This window comes from Panthera uncia (assembly GCF_023721935.1).
Source record: "Panthera uncia isolate 11264 chromosome A3 unlocalized genomic scaffold, Puncia_PCG_1.0 HiC_scaffold_11, whole genome shotgun sequence".
NCBI lineage: Eukaryota > Metazoa > Chordata > Mammalia > Carnivora > Felidae > Panthera > Panthera uncia.
The window spans coordinates 58478252-58498416 of record NW_026057578.1 but is presented as its reverse complement, the minus strand read 5'-3'; the positions used below and the strand labels follow the sequence as shown (position 1 = coordinate 58498416).

Here is a 20165-nt window from a genome sequence, read left to right as displayed (position 1 = left end):
CAGACTATATTAAAAAGTCCTTGATCCTGCCACTGCTATAAAAAGTGCGTTGCCATCAGTTATGGTAAAGCTGCTGTGTGATACATTTAAATATTGCATAATGAAGGAAAAAATGTTGGGCTACCTTGTAACAGCAAAACGGACATTTGAAGCTATTTGGTCACAATTTTAGCACTGAGTAGTAACCTGTAGGGTAACTCAAACTACAATTAACTTGAAAAGCCTTTGGCATGTAAGGTGATATGCATTCTTGTAAAATGGTTCTTACAATATCAAAATGCATTTGAACTCCTAAGTCCTTATACACAACATTGGTCCCTTAATTTTATTTTAAACACAGAACAGCAGAATTTTTCTTTTAGCAGTTATGCACCACTGTGAGAAAGTTCAGGTCAATCAGCTCATTTGTAATGAAGGCAAATGTAAGCCACTGGACTCCCACGATGCCATAAGGAAGTGACAGAGGAAGAGAGGGCGCTGTAGGCTCTGAGTTCTTACAGGCTTGCTTTCCAAACCATGGCCTGCATTGTCTTTATGCTCTGGCTGTAGAGCTCCAAGCTTCCTACTTGTTCACATAGCCAAGAAGAGATTTGACAGTGTATTCATGATAAAATCCCTGTAGCCTGGCAGAATGGCTCTGCCCAGCATCCCTATTAGTACCCACTCCTTCCTCTGCAGCTGGAAACACTAACAAAGGAATGCAGTTCTTATACTTCTCCAGCCACCTCAGCTTCTGCTCATAATGGAAACCTGCTGCTGCTAGAGCCACTTCCACTCTCAAGGAAGTGGGGTCACAGATGCTTTGGGGAGCCTAATTAAAGCTGTAGGCTCTCTTCTCAGAAAAGACAAAAAGAAAAATGTGCATATGATGTTGGGGTTTCCCTGACCTCCAGGGTAAGAATACGGCTTTACAGGGCTAAGAGAGGAAGAATGGGATTGAGAAGAGAGATGAGAATTTGGCATGGGGTGGGGGGGAGGGCCAGAGGGACTGAGAGAGAGCCAGACCAGGTGACAAAACACTGAAGAAAGTGCTTCAGAGAGAAGCAACTTTCTTCCCTTCTTGCCTAGCCTGGGAATCAGGTAGGTCTGGGTTCTGGTCTTGGTTTTCATTTTTTAATGATCTTGAGCAAGTTCTTAGAATAAACCCTTGATTCCTCAATGTATAAAACGAGAGGCATTAACTAAATAACTTTAAAGCACTTTACACAGATTAACTCACTTAGTCCTGACACCAATCCTTTGTGATAGGTATTATTTTTTCCCAGAGTTCACAGTTGACAAAATAGTTACCCACAGCTAGCAAGCAACAAAGCGGGGTGATAAGAACCCAGGTCATCTGATTCAGAGTCCGTGCTCTTAATCATTACTATGTGGTTACTGCCTTCAACCAACTCACAGACTAGGGAGAACTGTTCCAGTACAAAAACAGTTTCATTTTGACAGTGGAATCAACATAATTATAAAATGCATACAGAATGCATAACTATGAAATTACTATATATGTAAATATAAAGTGGACATTTTATAAAAAGGAAATTGTGTGGTATCTTATACATACTGGTTAAGTACATTTATTTATTATGAAGACTGTGTCCAACTTCATGTATCTTAATAATATTTAAAATGTCACAAATATCACTTTCTTGAGAAAATAGAATTATTTTCAACAAAGAATAGTTTGTAAGTGTTAGCATTTTTACTGGTTGTCTATAGTACACTTCTTTATCCAGACATATTTATTAGCACACTGCATATTAAATACTTTATTACCAAAAAATATAGGAATTGAGCTTACAAAATTATCAATGTCTGTCTCAAAACAATTTGGGAAAGCCAATGAAGATACTAACCATATATTAGTAACAAACTAGAAAAAAATGCTTAGTCAAATACAATGAATTTAGGATTGTAGTTACCTGTAATGTAATCAAATACGTTCTTAAAACCTTGACCAAAACAAACAAACAAACAAAGTGACTCTTAAGATGTCTTGCACGTGTCATAGCTCTTTCGAAGCAAATGTATGAAATCTCCTACAGCACCTTGCTATCCAAGAGAGACTCATGATGTAAAACATCTTGCTCATCACCTTGGTCATTGCAATCCCCAACGCCATACCCTCACCCAACATCTTGGTCACCTCAATCTTACCCACCCATTACTGGAACATGCAAACTCCCCATCAGGCCCTTTCTTGGCCTCTCAATGAACTCCCTAAACTCTCAATTCCGAAACCACTAACAACCTGGCTGGTACCATTCCCAAATCCACTAAGCAAACTAGCTCTGCCAGAATCCCCCAGGACTGTGGATTTTTGCACTTCAGTGTGAACTCCTGGTTCCCCACCCCAGAGAGTCTGTAGACCCAAGTGATTCTGGGAAGCAGCTAGATTTGAGAACACCTGGACTATCCCACAGATATTAGCATTTAATTATAGGCATCAGTTTTTTCTGCTGTAAACTGAAGGAAATGGCTGAAGAGATGACCTCCAGGGCTCCTTCGAGACAAGCTAATAGTCTATGAGTCCAGATTCTAGAGCTACTTCATGGAGACTGCTTCTCCAACCAGACTTCATGCTTCTTTGGAACAGGGACCACATTACTTTTGTGTTCCCAAGCTGGCACAGTGCTTCACACTTAATAGGAGCTCAATAAACTTAGGACCATGAGTTTCTAGGACTATATCTTGCTGACTGAGAACTGGTAGGCTGAGCCACAAATACTGCTGAAGGTCTATTTGGCAATTTTATACAGATGCTGGTTTACATCTTGCTCCAAAAGAACCTCTTACAGAGACTTCAAGATATTAGCATTTGATTGACTTCAGCCAGAAAACCGCAGAAATCACTTTTTCTAATCTTAGGGCACCAAAAAAGGTACCAGTTTTGACTCTATTTGTTAAGGAAACCACAGAAAGCCCTTATAAATAACATATCTGGTTTGTGAGAATTATGAAGCCTATTTTGCTGTCATAATAATTCACATATCTAATAGAAGGTAATGGTGAGAAAAACAAGACAATGGTTCTTTTCACTATAATGATAATGGCAAGATCCAGGTAACAATTCAAGTCTAGAAAATACATTAAATGGGTTTACATCTATTACCAAGCTCATTCTATAGAAAGGGGACTTTTCTAGCTGGCCTTTTGCAGTTTTTCCAACATTTATCTATGAAACCTTCTTAACAAGTATCATCATCTGAAAGTTAAGATTTCTAGAAAGTGAGAAACAACAATTTTCCTTACATTTATACAGGCTTGAATAGTTTTTGAGTCACTTTCACATTGATTCTACTTAAGCCTCTCACAGCAGCCCTTGGAGGTCAGCAAGGCATACATCATCTGCATTTTACAAATGAGAAAATGAAGCCTAGGAGAGGTTAAGAATTCCCCCAGTGGTAAGGGGCGCCTGGGTGGCTCATTCGGTTAAGTATCCAACTTCGACTCAGGTCATGATCTCACAATTCATGAGTTCAAGCCCTGGATCAGGCTCTGTGCTGACAGCTCAGAGCCTGGAGCCTGCTTCAGATGCTGTGTCTGCCCCTCCCCACCCTCCCTCTCTCTCTCAAAAATAAACATAAAATAAAAAAGAATTTCCTCAATGGTGGAAATGAAACTAGACCCCAGGTCTTTACATTCCATCCCTGAATAGGGTGTCACCAAATAGGGTCTCACAGAGCAGGCAGATGTGTGATGTCCGGCCAGGACAGTAGGAATTTGAGTTTGCTTTCTTCATTCTATTTTGTTTGTTTTCCATTGAATTTGAATGTACTAAAGCAAAGTTGCAAAGTTTCCAACTGGCCACAGGCCCCATCACATCCAATTATGTAACTGCTTCAAACATTAACTTGGTCTGTTTGGCCCTTGAAGTTGTTTGAATTTGTGCCCGGTGCTGAATAGTTATATTTACCTGGTTATATAAATATAAATAATTGAATCTTACCATTATATAATATCTTATGAGCACATTCACATACCATATTTTATTTGCTCTTCATAATCCTGTTTTACTAATCAGGAAACTCAGCTAAAAAGAAAAATTTAAGTGACTTCCACAGGGTCAGGACCTAAAATCTGAATGTATCATATAAGAAAAAACACTATGTGGGATTTTAAGCATATGTCCAGGTAAAGTTCTTTCGATAACGATTATGTAAGCTTCTGAACTTGAGTACTCAGGCTGGCATATTTTGAAATTTGATTATCACTTAAAGGACAGCCATTCAGAGTATGTGTAGAAATGAAGTTTCCATATTGCCATGGGGCCAAGTCCTAAGAAAGTCATATTCCTTTATTTTTCTCTCCAGTGCTCATGAACTTCCAATATTGAAGAATAAACTGACAGAAAGTCTGTTTTCAAAAAAGTAAGTTATTCATCAAAATACTGGCAAAATGAATCCAGCAACATACTAAAGCATTATATACCATGACCAAGTGAAATATTCCAGGCATGCAAGGTTGTTACAACATATCAGAATCAGTCAACATAATAGACCACATAAATAGAATAAAGAACAAAACCCACACAGTCGCCTCCATAGAATGTCTAAAGCCTTGACAAAATCACTGTTTCATGATAAAAATGCTTAACAAACTAAAAACAGAGGAACTTCTTCAACCTAATAAAAGGCATCTATGAAAACCCACAAACAAATCATACTTAATAGTGATTGACTGAGTGCTTTCCCCCTAAGACCAAGAACAAGCCATGAATGTCTTCTATTGCCACTGCTATTCAACATTGTACTAAACATTCAAAGCGCACCTGGGTGGCTCAGTTGGTTACGTGTCTGACTCTTGATTTCAGCTCAGGTCATGATCTCACCATTGTGAGATCAAGGTTGTGAGATCAAGCCCTGTGTCAGACTCTGGGCTGGACACGGAGCCTGCTTGGGATTCTCTCTCTCCCTCTAGCTCTGTCCCTCCCCCACTTACATGTGCATGTGCATTTTCTCTCTCTCTCTCAAAAAAATAAACATTCTAACATGCCAACTAGGCAAGAAAAAAAAAAAGGTATTCAGATTGGAAAGGAAGAATCAAACCTATCTCTACTCAAGGATGACATGATCTTGCACATATAAAATCCAAAACCCAAAGGAATACACACACGCACATATACACACACACATACACGAAAAAGAAAGTAAAAGTATCAATAACTTATGATCCCCTCACCAAATACTAGCAACTAAGAAGCTTGCTTTTTAATTTCATTAATCTCAAACTGAGATATATAAATATAAAATTCAGAATTTATTTTGGCTTTTCTTTTTAAAGTTTATTTATTTGAGAGAAAGAGAGAGAGAGAGAGAAACACAAGTGCACCCGCACTCCTGAAAGCAGGAAAGGAGCAGAGAGAGAGGGAGAGAGAGAATCCCAAGCAGGCTCCATGCTCAGTCCAGAGCCCCACATGGGGTTCCATCCTCCCACCATGAGAGCAGAAATCAAGAGTGGGATGTTTAATCAACTGAGCCGTCCAGGCACCCCTATTTTTCGCTTTTAAAACTATATGTAATATTTGGTTAAAAGAAGTGTTTCCTGGTATACACACAATTATGGAAAATATGAAGGGAAAGATACTTTTGTTTGTAGGCCAAGAAAGTTAAGTGATAAGAAACAGAAAAGATTTTGAAGCAACGAAAGAAATTCTGCCAGGCTCACTAAAGAATACTAATCTATTCAAGTTACTTTTCTTCTAATGGGTTTTCTTCAAAGCACTTTATAGCACTTGCAATTAGTTCAAAATATTGCATCTTGGTGCTCATACAAACTAGAAAGTAATGACTACATTTTCTCTTATTTAGTTTATATTCTTACTTTGGTCCAGCCTCCCAGAGATTTTAAACACCATCAAGCACTTCACAATATTGGTGTAGACTGTTTCCTTCTTCAACTTCATTAAAATTAACATAGAAGTGGTATTTTATTCCAACAGTATTGAACATGCTTCTTAGGTAACATAAATCAAACATATACAGAAAGGAAAATTGGTCTCTGTTGCAGAAAAGCATTACCTTTATTTCTTTTTTGAAGATTTGAATACAGACCTAGCCTACTCTAAAATCTGTAAGGCATAAATTGAACCAAGAATAAGCCTAAGCCCTGAGAGGTCCTGCTAGGTTCCAAGAAATTTCTTTCATACCCTTTACCCTCAGAACCTCAATAAAGAAACATTCATTCACTCGCATCAATGGACAATTCTCATCCCCTCTATATTTGTAGGTTACGACATCTTCTTTTGTTGTCTAAATTTGTTTAAAAAAAAAATCAAAACCAGGCTCAAGTTATAAGCAAAGCTTTAGTTAAAGAAAACATGGATGCAACTTTTCTTTTCTGTAAATCAGATAGTTTATTCCCTGATTCCCTTTCAATTTATACATGGATTTTACTCTTCATTCACAATTTGATTCTAATTAGTAAGTGGCAAGCAAAGTCAAGTTATTAAGAACCTGGACATAATAATCGAATAATAATATTTTACACCATACATGATAAAGGCAAATTGCTTAAAAATAAAATATTACACACATGCTTTCAAAAATAATTTCCCTAATATTGTAAAGCCAGTAACATGGAAACTTTGCCTCTTTGGATAAAAGCATTTCACTAACTTTTTTTCATCAGGTACTCTTTTTGCAATGTAAATTCAAAAAAGGTGAAAAATTCCAATAAAAAGAAAACCATAGACCAAAAGACAGAAAACTTTTATAATATGCTACCAGATAATTCTGGGAGCTCTTTTCTGAATCTTGCTATTTTCCTTTAATTTAAAAATACTAATTAACAGTGTCAACAACAACAACAAAATACTGATGAATTGCATAATAGACTATATCATTGTTTTCAATTTTTCATTGCCTCCCTTTACAAGGCTATGCCTTCCTGCTGGCTGCCATGTGACTGACAGTGCTGTTTTATTAAAAGAGAATCTTTGCCCTCCCTACCAATGTCATGCTTGGGCTTATGACTGATTAGGCCAATGAAACGGGAGCCATATGACAGTATTCCACATCCAGCAAAAGCTCCTTTATTCCCTCCACCCAGCGGATGGCATGTTCCAAAAAGGTGCACTCTGTCAGCCTAAGTCCCAGAATGAAGAAAACACACTAGGGCACAGCTGACCTTCAACTGCCACGTAATATGGCTAAGAATTACACTTTGAGATTGTAAACCACTGAGATCCAGGGGTTATTACCACAGCATCGCCTGACAAAAGCTGACTAAAACAAACTACAACCCTAGCATCTAACCCACTTTGTCATTTTAATTTATCTGTAAGTAGACAAACCTGAGAGATGTCATAAACAACCTTTAGGGAATGTTGATTTCACAATTCAGTATGAAAGAAATATGTAATGACTCATCTCTTGGTTTGCCAGAATCAGGCAATTTGATGTAAAACTATCCTATGTTCTGTAGCAGCAATTAATGCAGTGATAATAGAAGGGAATCAAAAGAATAAAAAGTACCCAAATCTGAAGTCTGTAGAAACAATTACTACATCACTTAGGTTCACTCTACAGACCACAGTGGGCTGTCATCCAGCTGGAGAATCTGAGGTCATTCTAAGTCCAAAACTGGGCAGCAATCATATGGGTATGGGTTAAAGTTGAGATAGGAGGTCAAGGTACCTTTCTAAGGAGATACAGCCATTTTATGTCAGAACAACATCCTAAGGCATCGGACTCTGTCAGTCTTGTGTGTTTGAAAACAATTTTTAAAAATCCATTTTAAACAGTCTTCAATTAGAAAAAATCTACAATTTTTTTCCTGGCTATGTAGCTTCATCCAATTACTTCTGAATCAAAATTACTTTAAAAAACATTCTAATTAAATTACAGATGGTATGACATAGATTTATGCTAAAGTGGCTTATGCAGACTTTTCATTCATTAGTCATGTGTTCAAAACTATCTATGAAACATTTATTATTTACATTTAAGAGTCTAATATTCAATACTATCTTCTTCTCTATGGTTCCATGCCCTGAAACTTCCTTTTCTCACAGATACGTTTTTAAAAAGTCTCCACCCACCACCCCCATTGTATCTACATCTATAACCACCCACACGTTCTTCCTCTTATTCTGGGCCTGGCCCAGCCTGCCCTGTTCCTTCTCTGAGACATGCCTCCATTCATTTGCCCCATCTTTCCTTTCAAGAGGAGACCATTCATAATCACCCCTTACACATCTCTCATTCCTTTTTGCACCCCCACTGCCAACTCCATAAACCACCTCAACCTTCTCATGTTAAATGACTACTCTAAAGCAGTTGACCTGGGACGCCACTTTCTCATGGTCTCCTACCTTTCCAACCATTTCTTTTCAACCTCCTTCAAGGGCTGCTTTCCCTCCCACTACCCCTCTGGGTCCTCAGCTTAATTCTCATTTTCTCCTCTCTCCCTGGATAATCTTGCCCAAACCACAGATGTCATCTATACCTGTATGCTGATAACTCCCGAATCTTTATTTCTGTCCTAACCTTCTGAACCACAAACTTTCTACAGGCAATTCTACCTGAATGGCCCAAAGGCATTTCAAATGCAACATATTTAAATCCAACCACTTCATCTTTCTCCATTCAGCTTGCTCCTCCTCTTCTATTCCCTACCTCATCACACAAGCTAAGTATTCTAAAAGCATCTTTGGTCCTTCATCCTCCCTGATTCATCTGTCTAGTCAGTCAGCAAATTCTGCCAATGTAATCTCCTAAACACCTCTCCGCTGCCTCCTCCCCACCATCCTCATTGGCTGAGCCTTGGCAGCCAGCACTCCCTGACTGACCTCCTGATCCTTCAGATGTGGCCCCTCAGAGGCACCAGACTCATCCATGGACAATGCCTTCTACAAATAAAAACAAAAAGAAAATGTGACCATTTTGTTCTCCTGCTCAAAACCCTCAATAGCAGACTATCATCTAATAGAAAATGTTCAAACTCTCTGAATGCCAAGCAAGGCCCTCAAAGGCCTGGCTCCCGGGGCTCCTCTCCCCCAGTTCCTCTCCCGCTACTCCTCATCTTGAATGCTTCAGAACTGTAACGTATCTGCATTCACTGCTGTTCACAACATGCTACTTTCCACCTTTGTGCCTTTGCTCACTCTTTGCACCATTGTACCCACCCACATTCACCCTACTCCCAGCCTAATTCCTATTCATCCTATAAAACTCAAGTTAGATGTCATTTTCTCCAGGAATCTTCCCTAAAACTCCACACTGAGTAGGGTACCCTTTTATGTACTCCACAGGATTCCCGATTAGAGCATATAAAAACTCTACTGAGATTATTTGAAATAATCTGCTCCAGGCTAAAGTATAAACACATCAAGGGCTAGAAAAGTGGTCTATTCACTTCTGTGTATGGTTCAATAAATGGCTGCTCATCTCAACCCAGAAACCTATAAATCTAGAGGAAGAAAGTTACAAAGAGCAGCTTAAAGTATCTATGCTGTGTTACATTATTGTATATTATATTCTAGGACTTTAAAATATTACTTTTGTCATGCTGAGGGATAAGAGTAAGGAAAAGAATAGAAACTAATTTATGTAACTAATTATCTACCTAAATATTAGAAACTAAAATACCATACTTCCTTTTTAGACTATAAATATTTAATTTCCATACTGAGAACTTGTTAACTCAGCCTTGGAGTATTCATTCAAGCTAAAGGGAGGGCGGGAGAAGGTGGCTAGGTAGCAGGTAAAATACGCCAGCTCTCCCACAAGAGACTTTTCTCAGGTATTCTGCTCATACTAAAAGATTAAAATCTACTTATCAAAAACAGAACAAAACACTCTAAAGGAAAGTCACCTTAAAGATTTAGTTCTCAGAAGAAGTCATGCCATATTCTGGAGAAGGACCTATCTTCAATGAAAGGAACAGAAATAGGAGAGTCCATGTGGTACCAGCTAAGCAGCCCTGCACTACACATGGACACACTTCTGAGGACGCAGCAGGCTCTGCACGCAACATCTGTCCCACGCTCCGAATACCCTGCAGCAGCAGATGTGTCTGGTGCTCAGACACAGCATGGACTTTATCTGCATCACCCTAACCTGAGCCCGGACAACGCAGGGTAGGTCAAAGGCTTCATCCTACAGAGTTACACAGCCAGAGGTACAACTGGTATACCACAGGAAAATATTACACCATTTGATTTTACATCAAAAAGAGAAGGCTCTTCCATATGGATGTCGGTTGGAATAATATGGTTTTCCCATTACTGCTGATGCTGCTACCTATTTCCTCAGGAAAACAGACAGCTCAGAGATTTTGCTCAAAGGGTCCCACCCTCCCACAAGGTGAATCCTCATTTTCACCACTGCTGCAGACCAGGAGAGGACCTGGCAGGACATTTCAGAAAGTGGATGGACCAAAACACTATGGATCCTGAGCCTCTATTTCAGTGAGCTGCAGAGTCCATGGCCCTTGAAGATACAGACCTCTCAGCCTGAGGTAAAGTCCTCAAATTCCAACAGCATTTTCCTGCTCAGTTCTGAAAAATGACACCAGTATGCTCTCTGCCATGGAATACGGTTGGTATGAAAGGGAGCAAGTAGGGAGGGCCATGCCGATGGCTATCTTCTCAGTCAAGGCCAAAAGCCTGAATAATGTAACCAAAGTTCAGAATTTAGCTGACCATCATCAGCTGCTTTTTTGTTCTTAAGGAACTCCTGGGTATTTCTTCTTAGGACCCAACAGAGCAAACGGCTGACTCTGAGTCCTTTTTGTTTTTGTTTTGTTTTGTTGAGAGTTGTCTAAATCACCTGACTATTCTGTGATTTGTACCATATACTGATAGGCAATAAATAGTGTTTTCTCTCGTGTAAAAGAAAATACATTAATTTGGTAATACTAGTACAAACCAAAGCAATAACCAAACACTTGCCTTCCTTATTATGGGCCTGACCTATCTTCATGCTTGAGGGAAATAGTTTCCCTCACCTCCCCCCAACCTGAGAGAAAAGTTAAATTAGAGGAATATAATGTTGCATAATTAAAAGAAATTATTAAACACAATTAGTCAGCATACTGGATTATGATGTATAAGGCAGCATCATGGCCACTAAAAGTAGAAATGAGGAGTCTTGCCACAAACAATTGGGCTAAAAGCTATTGTGAGCACTTCCTCTGTGGGTTCACATGTGTCCCAAGGCTGCAAGATTTGAACTGGTCACTACCATTCCTTAAAATCAGCTTTCTTTTCCAAATCTGAAATAGTCACAATTGTTTACACCCAGTGTGGCTTGCTCTTAATCAGCAACAGTCTTCTGCACCATTTCAGAGAATGGCATGCACACGCACACACACACACACTCTCTCCCTCTCTCTCTCTCTCTCTCTCTCTCTCTCATTAAGAAGATAAAGTAAATAAATTTCCTGCCAACCTGACAGCACATTCAAAGTCAACTGTGTTATATTTGCTCACATAATCATTCCTATCTGCACTTATTTTTCTAATGAAATAGGATTGGAAAATTAAGCCTAGGAACGGCAGCTATGCCTGCCCACTGGATGGACTCAGGAGGGCACTCTGGTCAGGGCTGAGGGAGACAGTAGTTGGCAGCAATCGGATAGAAGGTTCCCATGTGAGGTGTCTGAGACTTACCCTTGGTTCCACTTGGAGCTTGAGTTTTGATTTCTCCCAGGACACTAGGAAAGTTGCAATTTGTAATCCTGGCCACAGGGTTGTGCAGTCATTCCCCTCTCCCCCACCACTGCCAACCCGCCTCCAATCTGCACCCTGCATCCCCAATTCCCTCCCAAAGAGAGAATGGCTTGGGAGAGAAGGCAGACATGTGGTCTGAGTCCTGGGCACCCACAGGAAGGACTGAGATTCCCTGACAAATCCAGAAGTGTAAGATTCTGTATCCAGCTACTCTGAGCATTCATTCTTGATGCAGAAGGACCCAGCCTTCGAAGGACTAACAACAACTGTAATGCTATAAAAAGTGATTAGCCTATTTATTACAAACTTTGTTTACTTAGGCTTTTATGTTTATTTACCACTTTATCCCCACTAGGATACAATTAACCACCCCCTCACTCATCAAAATTGTATTATAAAGACCCACAAAAATAAAATAAATGCTGCATCTGAATGTAACTTCCTGGCATTATGGAATTGTACTGTTATTATACAACCCCTCCCCTCAAATAAAAAGAATATGTAGTATGTTAAAAGAGATTCTTTTTAAATGCAGAATCATAGCTTCACCCTGGACCTATTAAGTCATAATATATATTTTATCAAGATCCCTAAGTTATTTGAAGGCACATTAATGTCTGAGAAGCACTGGCCTGGGTGACAGTTAAGTACGCTGACCTGTGTTCTCAAAATAGTTTTCTAAGCGCTGGGTCTTTTCTTCCTCAAGATATATTTTATAGAAAAACAAATATATCTTGAAATTGGAAAACAAAACCAGATTATTTCCCAGAACCGGTGATGATCCACTAGAGTAAAGGCTTTTTCTATCTAAACTGCCAGATAACTAATTAACATTTCAATGAACATTGACATAAAATTTGTTCTGTCACTTCATAACTCAGGTAAACAGTACAGGTATGACAACAAAGATTTAACCAAGACTAACAGATTCATATTACAGCACTCCAGAGGATTTCTGAAAACTAATTTCCTGTCCATAAAAAAGTAAAATTAAACTTATTTTCAGCATCAAGTTAACACATAACTCTAAGCTGAGTTGTTATGTTAGAGTGGTCTTCAAATTACAGTCCTTTTTGTTTACCTCAGCTAACAATGAGCCCCCTGGGAAGAAATTATGTGAAGAAGTTTAAGTACCCTCTATGCCATCCTCCACATGTGAGTGGAGAAATTACAAAGGGAAAATACACAAGGGAAAATTAATGACTTCTATACTTTGATTCCCGCTCTCCTATGATGGAAATGATCACAGATTCTGAAGTTGGAAGAACTCAGACAACTTACTGCTGCTGGTCCACATACCCAGGAATCTTTTCTATAGAGTAGCGGGCAGAGCATCTATAAGCCTCCTACAGACAGGTAATTGTTACCCTAAGACAGCCGGGTCACATCCCCTTTAGATACTCTCATACCCCCTGAACTTACTGGTGCCCTTACATAACCCAGAACAACTCTATGCCCGCTTCCCAGTAAAACTCCCTCAACCCCTCCAGGGCCCCTGTCATGTCCCCAGGGGTTAGTTTATGCAGACTAAACCCATTTAGTTTCTTGGATGGTGCGGTGTCCTCTTACCCTGGTAATAACTGTGTATTTTGTTTCTATTGAAACTAAATTATGATTAGCCTGACATAATTTAATGAGACCCACAGTGCCAAATGAAGTCATTTGATGTAATGGGTGGTAATTCAATACATTCTCAGTGAAACATCAAAGATTATGTAATGGTTAATATATCTACATATGTTAGTACAACCACAAGTAAGGGTGTATTTGTCTGCTAGACTATGATATACAACTAAGAAAAAACTACCAGCCAACCTCCACTCTAAAATGTCCCTGGATCCCATTGCTGGAGAGAGAACTCTGTACCAGATGGATGACCTGACCCAATGTGGCCTTTCTGTATCCTTCCTTGTTTATGATAAAGAGACTTTTTAAGGAAGCGAAGGGTATTAAAAGAACTACATTTGGCATTCACAAAGCAATTGACACTTTTATTACTTAACATCACAACCTTATGAGGTAGGCCAGTATAAGTGCTGTCATTTTATAAGTGATTAAACCAAGACTGAGAATAGGAAATGAGAAAAATCGTGAGCTGCCCAGGGCCAAACAGAAAGCAAGGTTGGAGCCAGCTGAATTCAGAAACCTCAATTAAATTCCAAGACAAAAGAGAACAGGCAACATTTAAAATAAGTTTTATGGATTTCACTTTGAAATAAAACAAGGAAACATTATGTTACCATTAAATGATATTAAAATTGTCTTTTATGGCCTTGATTTTGCTACCAAGGCTTCGTTTTCAAAATACAGAAAATTTAAACAGGCAAACTTCTTCCAGGTTAAAAATTCCATTTATACACAAAAAATCTTGCATTCCTTTTGAGGTTATTTTTTTTCTTAATTTGACTCCGATGCTAACCAACAATATGCCAAAGGGCTTTGTACAAGTTGCTACATCTGAAGTGTCATTGATTAGACCCATTCTGGTTCACAGGGACATTTTCCCAAAATAGATTCCTAGCATTTTATAACCCTCCTACATTTTCACAAAAGAGAATCTGGAACACAGGAAGGAATCATTTCCCCACACACAATACTCATCTTCATCGTCATCAAAAGACATTTGGTTAAAATTCATCCGCACACCCAGTTCACATCCTCTCTGGTAACAGTGTGGCCCCCAGCCAAGCCTGAGTCCTCAACTCCAACACCAGGCATCAACCAGTCTTCCCACCTGGTTTTCTCCAAAACACACCTACCCACAGCCAGGCTGATGCTCCTCACAAATGGATGCAGCACTCAACTCCCTGCCCCCAGTGCTCTACTGCTTCCCATCAACACCTCTCTACCTCCTGCACCCAGGCAACCAGCCCTCTTCGAGGCTGCAGCTCACGGGCCCTAGCCCTGAAAACCACTTAGGGAAATATTTTCATCCCCTCACGTGCTGAGACCTTTCCCAAGCTGTGGGTATGCTCTGGGCTCTCAACTAAAGACAAGCACTGCTGCGAACCATACAGCCGCTTAGGGCCATGGACAATGAGCACAACCAACTGGCCTGCTCTCTACCCATCACCCTGCAGACAGAATGTGGAGGGTCCCTGTGTGCACCTCTCCTTCTGCCTTTTGTGTTCTGGTGAACTGCTTTGACACTAAGAGCCAACAACAGGGATAGCGGTAGGCCTTAAAATGTTTGCTTTTCCAGGAAGGTAAGAAAGGGTCAAGGTACCTGAGGGTCAAGATCAGGAATCTGGAGCAGTTTTCTGACACTATACAGGGCCTGGGAAGCCTAACTAAAGGAGGCATAGATGAAGCCATGGCTTGGGCATGTCCGCTGGCAGTTGATTTGAAGAGAACCAAATATGTCAGCAGGTTCGACTGGGAAGCATCCCTGTGTTGTTAGGGGCTCTGCTTCACTCCCCTCCCCCACTGGAACATGGGGGTGCAAGAGGTTTTCAACCCATGGACAGACGGAAAAAAAAATTTTTAATAGAATGGAAATAAAATAGAAAATATCAAAGTGCATCACACATAGTAAGGATAAGTGTTATTTTGTGACAATTATTTATTTCAGTTATGTGTATGTGTACGCACAAAGGGTTGCAATGTTAAATGTGTTTATTACTGTGAGTCATCATGGTGTAAAACGTTTGAAAGCCACTGTTCTATAGTACCTATCATATAGTAATGTCTAATACTCTGTGAATGCTTACTGAACAAACAAATTGATGAGTATGAAACAATCCATTTATCACAACTTCAAAGGTTCCAATCTGAAAGAATATAAAGTATAATGCCTATTTGAATAAAAGTAAATGGATTCTGGCCTATGTGAACCTATGGTGGGGTGGGGAGGGATACGGTGAGGGGAGTAGTACAGAGAAATCTGAGTATTTCTATTATATTTTGACAGACTTTCTCCCCAATAACTAAAATGTTTTATATTTAAAGGAAGATTAAATACAATTTTTTTACTAAGTTCATTTGGAACACTTTCCCATTCACTGAAACTACCTCATAATTACAAAAGTTTGGCATCTTTAAAATACTTGGTATAGGTAATTCCACCATGATTCATAAAAGGATCTTTCAGAGACACCATGAAAGCCTTTGTTCAAGTTCTTTCTTTGCTCAAGATGCCTCTATGTCCTCTCAATACCCCCACCCCCACCATCTGTAAAAATCCCATTCATCTTCCAAGGCTTAGTTCAAAGGCCACCTTTTCCATGGAAGCCTTTTTTTTTTTTTAAACTCAATCTTTCCTCTTTCCCTCCTCTACCACCCACCCCAGTCCCAAATATGGTCTTTCTCTCTTCTGAATCGCCAGTGCTGAAAACCTCCTTTTCCTTTATATACTCGTATCATTCCCCTATTAGATAATCACATGTACAACCCAGTTTACTCATCTTTGTATCCCTTACAGCAGTGAAAGTAATGGTTAACCTAGTAAAAAGGATGGTCATTATTTTAAAGGCCCTGAGGAATGGCTTACATGTCCAGTGACTGATCAAAAGCTGGCGGAGAACAGGAAGGAGCAGACAGGAAGAGGGGAAGAGAGTGGGAGGCTGGAAAGAGATGCTATTCCTCAGAATTTCTGCCCCTACAAACTTCCTGAATCCCCAACTCTTCAGGGGTCCAATTCTACCCAGTGAAGTTATGGAGCCACTGCAGAATGAGTGCCTTCACCTTGTTCCAAGCTCTCTCTTGGTTAGATTCTGCTTCAAACCAGACACGGGAAGTGAAATTAGAAGTAGAAATTAGGGCTACCCTTTTCAACTTTAAGTAAGGCTGAAAGGAAAAGTTGAAACAGCTATCTGGATAATTTAGACCCTAAAGGCCTCTTTGAAAAATAATTATGGGTGTTTCGACAGTATGGGGAGTGGGTGCAAAGAGGCCGAGGAGATGGTTCTTGAATATTGAACAGAGATTGTCTATATTGATTTTTTTCAACAATACTGAACATTTTTCTTTATACTGTGTATACAGGCATTTGGGGACAATTTCTGCCACGACTAGACAGGTTCAAAGCTACAGTCACAACTAACAAACTGCAATCTGTTTTATTGGTAAACAATGTCTACCAGTTAGAAAGAATTGTTAGGGATTAAAATACCATTCTCCTTTGCCATTAACCTGTACTTTCCCCCAGCCTCTCCAAAGAAAACAGGTGTCTTTCTAAGATGAATTAAAAAAAAGAAGTTTTCAGTGGTATTCATTTTAAACTTATAGATATTTATAGGTTAATTCACATAGGGCAGGCATAATTTCCCAAATCATGGTATTCTGTTTTCAGATTTTTAATTTTAGATCAATATCTTTTAGGGCTCTGACCTTCTCTTTCTTTGATATTTTGACAGAACCTTAACTTCCAGTCCATCAAGGTTTTGTTTTGTAATTAACTTCAGAGCCGCCCTCATGAACTGGGAGACATCTGCAGCTCTGTAGAAAATACACTGGATTTAAGGTCAGAAAACTGAGTTTTGAGAAGTTAATGGCTGGTTCGAATATGGCTGCTCCACTTATAGATGTGTGACCTTGGGCAGGTTACCCCTGACCTTTCTCATCCTCAATTTCCCAACCTGTAAAATGGGAATAATAACAGTATATGCTGTTACTAAGGTGGCTGTGAGGGCTAAATGAGCTAAAACATGTAATATACTTAGAGCCTGATAAATGGTAAGCATTCAGTCAATGTTAACTTAAAATTTCTACTGTCATTTGCTTTATGGTCTCAGTGGAGTCATTTTACCATTCAAAGCCTCCACTTCCTTATCTACTAAATGGGACTCCTACCACTTACCACCTCCAGGATTGTTATGAGATTCAAATAAGAAAACAATGGATACGAAAACATTTAACACACAGAAAGTACTCGATGTTAGTTATTTTGGATTACTTATAAGCTTAAGAATAAACCATTAGCTTAAAAACTTATAAACTTAAAAATAAACCATAACACTGAGTTAGAAAATACCATGCAAAAATTCATCCATGACTGAAAAGGTCTGTGTTAGAAATGCATAGTCAAGTAGTTTGATTGATCTTTAACATATCATAAATATGTTAGCCTTTATCAAATGTAAACTTTACATTTGCAAACTTGAGACACTCTTCCAGTTAAGCCAAACTGTCCTACTATATTGTAAGCAAGAAAGCCTGCACGTTTTCATAAGCCAAAGATAAACCCATGCACTGATTAAATTCTGATTGTATGTACAGCAACTTTTAAAAAATGCTTCGTTTTTTCATTTTTAAAAAGAATACATGTACCCTAGCTAATGTAAATTTCAAGTCAATGCAATAGACATGCAACATGTAACTGTGCTCCAGTTGTAACCCAGCTGGAAACTAAGGATGCAAAGAGAAATAAAGCTTAGACCCTGTACTGGAAAAGCCCACAGAGTATAGCTGGTAATTTCACAACAGTACTTATGAAAGTCATGAGGGGGCTTCAATTTGAGTCAGCAAGCTGACAAGCACCATAAAAACATGCCAAAACAGTAAGTTCTTCCCTTTGACTCAAAAACTATCTTTTAAAAGCAAAAGTCATTTAAAGCACAGTTTCTATCTAGAAATCTAATGAATTTGTGCCAGAAACCAACATTTCTAAATGTAAACCTGTAAAATAATAGGTATCTGTAAATGAAAGGCTGAAATAACCCCAGGAGCAACAAGACAGTAATTAGCAACTTTTATAGAGTAATAACGTGTTTCATATTCTTTCTGCACTGGCTCTTTGAAGTTTCCAGTGTAATATATAAAAGTTTTATTACAATAGGGCCCATCGTTGTGTATTTTACAAGCAGCAGCATTATGCAGAGCTACTCATCCTCCACCAGATCTTGTATAAGAAACTGCTCGATAATGCACTTGCTTTGTGTCCAGTTTAGTTTGTTACACCTGGCTTCAGAAAGATCAAAGTCACCAGAAGCCCAAATCACTGAAATAATCCACATATCATCTGTACAATCTATAAATCTTAAAGCAGCTTAGCTTTAAAATTGTACATTGCATATTCATGTGCACACCACTTGCAGTTTTAGACACATGTGAACTCTTTACTGAATTAAAGCAAAAAAAAAAAAAAAAAAATTACCAGAGGCAGAACAGAGTGCAGTTAATATGCTTGTTCCAGCAGCTGTTCATTCCCGTAAATATTAAACATAACACAAGTTCCTCCAGGAATATGCGGGCAGTAATTTTACCACCTGAATAGGGCTGGGTGAAAACATTTAGGAGCCGGGGGTGGGGGGATAAGAGGGATGCTGAAGCAGCCAATGGGATTTTTAAGAAACCCGCAACGAGAATTAAACTGCTTCTAGCGGCGATTTACCTACAGCAGCTCTTCAACGTGACAACACGGAGCAACAGATCCCGGAGTGCTCCCCCGGCCGCCCGCTCCCCAGGCTACGAGCTGTGAGCGTGGAATAAAGGGACACGCGGGGCGCCGGGGTGGGGGGGAGGAGGAGGAGGAGGAGGAGGAGGAGTACAACTGTAGTGAGGTGTGAAGAAAGGGCCCAAAGGGATGGTGAACCTCGAGGAATCGAGTCCCCCCGGGCCAAGGCCTCTGGAATTCCCGCACTCGCCCCCTGCCCCCGGTCTTCACTTTCCATCTCGGGTGGGAGTGGGTAGGAGACAGAAAAGATGTAGCCGCCCAGACCCGGCGCCTCCAGGCAGGAGGCTGGAGCATCCTCTAAGGGCACTTCGCAGCAGCACCAACTCCAGGGGGTCGGTGGTGTGAACCAGAGGCTCTCGGAGATAAGGGAGGGCGCAGATTAAGAGAAGGGAGGTGAGAGGGGCTAGGGGCCGAGGGGTGGATCCCCAGGCACTAGTGACACGTTCTAGAAATCGGGTCCTTTTCTCTCCATGGCTGCGCTCTGCCCCTGGCTCCCCAGATCACCAGCCCTTGGGCTGGGGCGGGCAGCACCGGGGGAGAGGACAGGAAAGGGGGGCAAGAAGACGGGAAGGCGGCCGTGCATCCATCCCGGGGAGGCAGGAAGGAGCCGGCGGGGCTGGCGCCCCTGACCCACCCCACCCCCACGGCGGCCGGCCGCCCGGAGCCCCCGGCCCAGGTAAGGGCGCGCGGGCCGCCGCGGCCGCCCCTCGCCACTCCCGCCTGTCCAGGCGGCGGGCACCGGGACTCACCACAGCGACTCGAGGTCCCATTCCTGGAGCAGGGCTAAGTCGAAGCTGTCCATGGTGGGAGGTGTCAGCGCCGCCGCCGTCGCCGCCGCCGCCGCCGAGGCTCGGGCCGCCCGCGCGCTGCAACGAAAGGCGCCGCTCAAGGTGCATCCCGGCCGAGCCGGAGCGGCCGCCGCCCGCCCGCTGCCCGCCCCCGGGTCGGGCTTCCCGGCGCCCCCCGCCCCCGACTCCCGGTCCGCCGGGCGGGCGGCAGCGGCCGGCGCACTCACCCGCTCTCCGGCTCGCGCGCAGGCACACTCAGGAGAGAGCGGCGAGCTCGCCGCGCCGCCGCCGCCGCCTCGCCCCCCTCCCTCCCCGC

The 20165-nt window shown here is 41.0% G+C and overlaps 1 protein-coding gene across 6 annotated transcripts in view; it reads right to left on the bottom strand.

The window, feature by feature from the left end:
• Positions 1–20165, bottom strand: part of AFF3 (ALF transcription elongation factor 3) — a 565834-nt gene that overhangs the window by 503849 nt on the left and 41820 nt on the right. For all 6 annotated transcript variants that reach the window (XM_049650171.1, XM_049650172.1, XM_049650173.1 and 3 more), the window contains exon 2: positions 19811–19927. In XM_049650171.1, the coding sequence (XP_049506128.1) occupies positions 19811–19863 (53 nt within the window). In that variant the 5' untranslated portion in view covers positions 19864–19927. The remainder of the gene's footprint in view (positions 1–19810; positions 19928–20165) is intronic.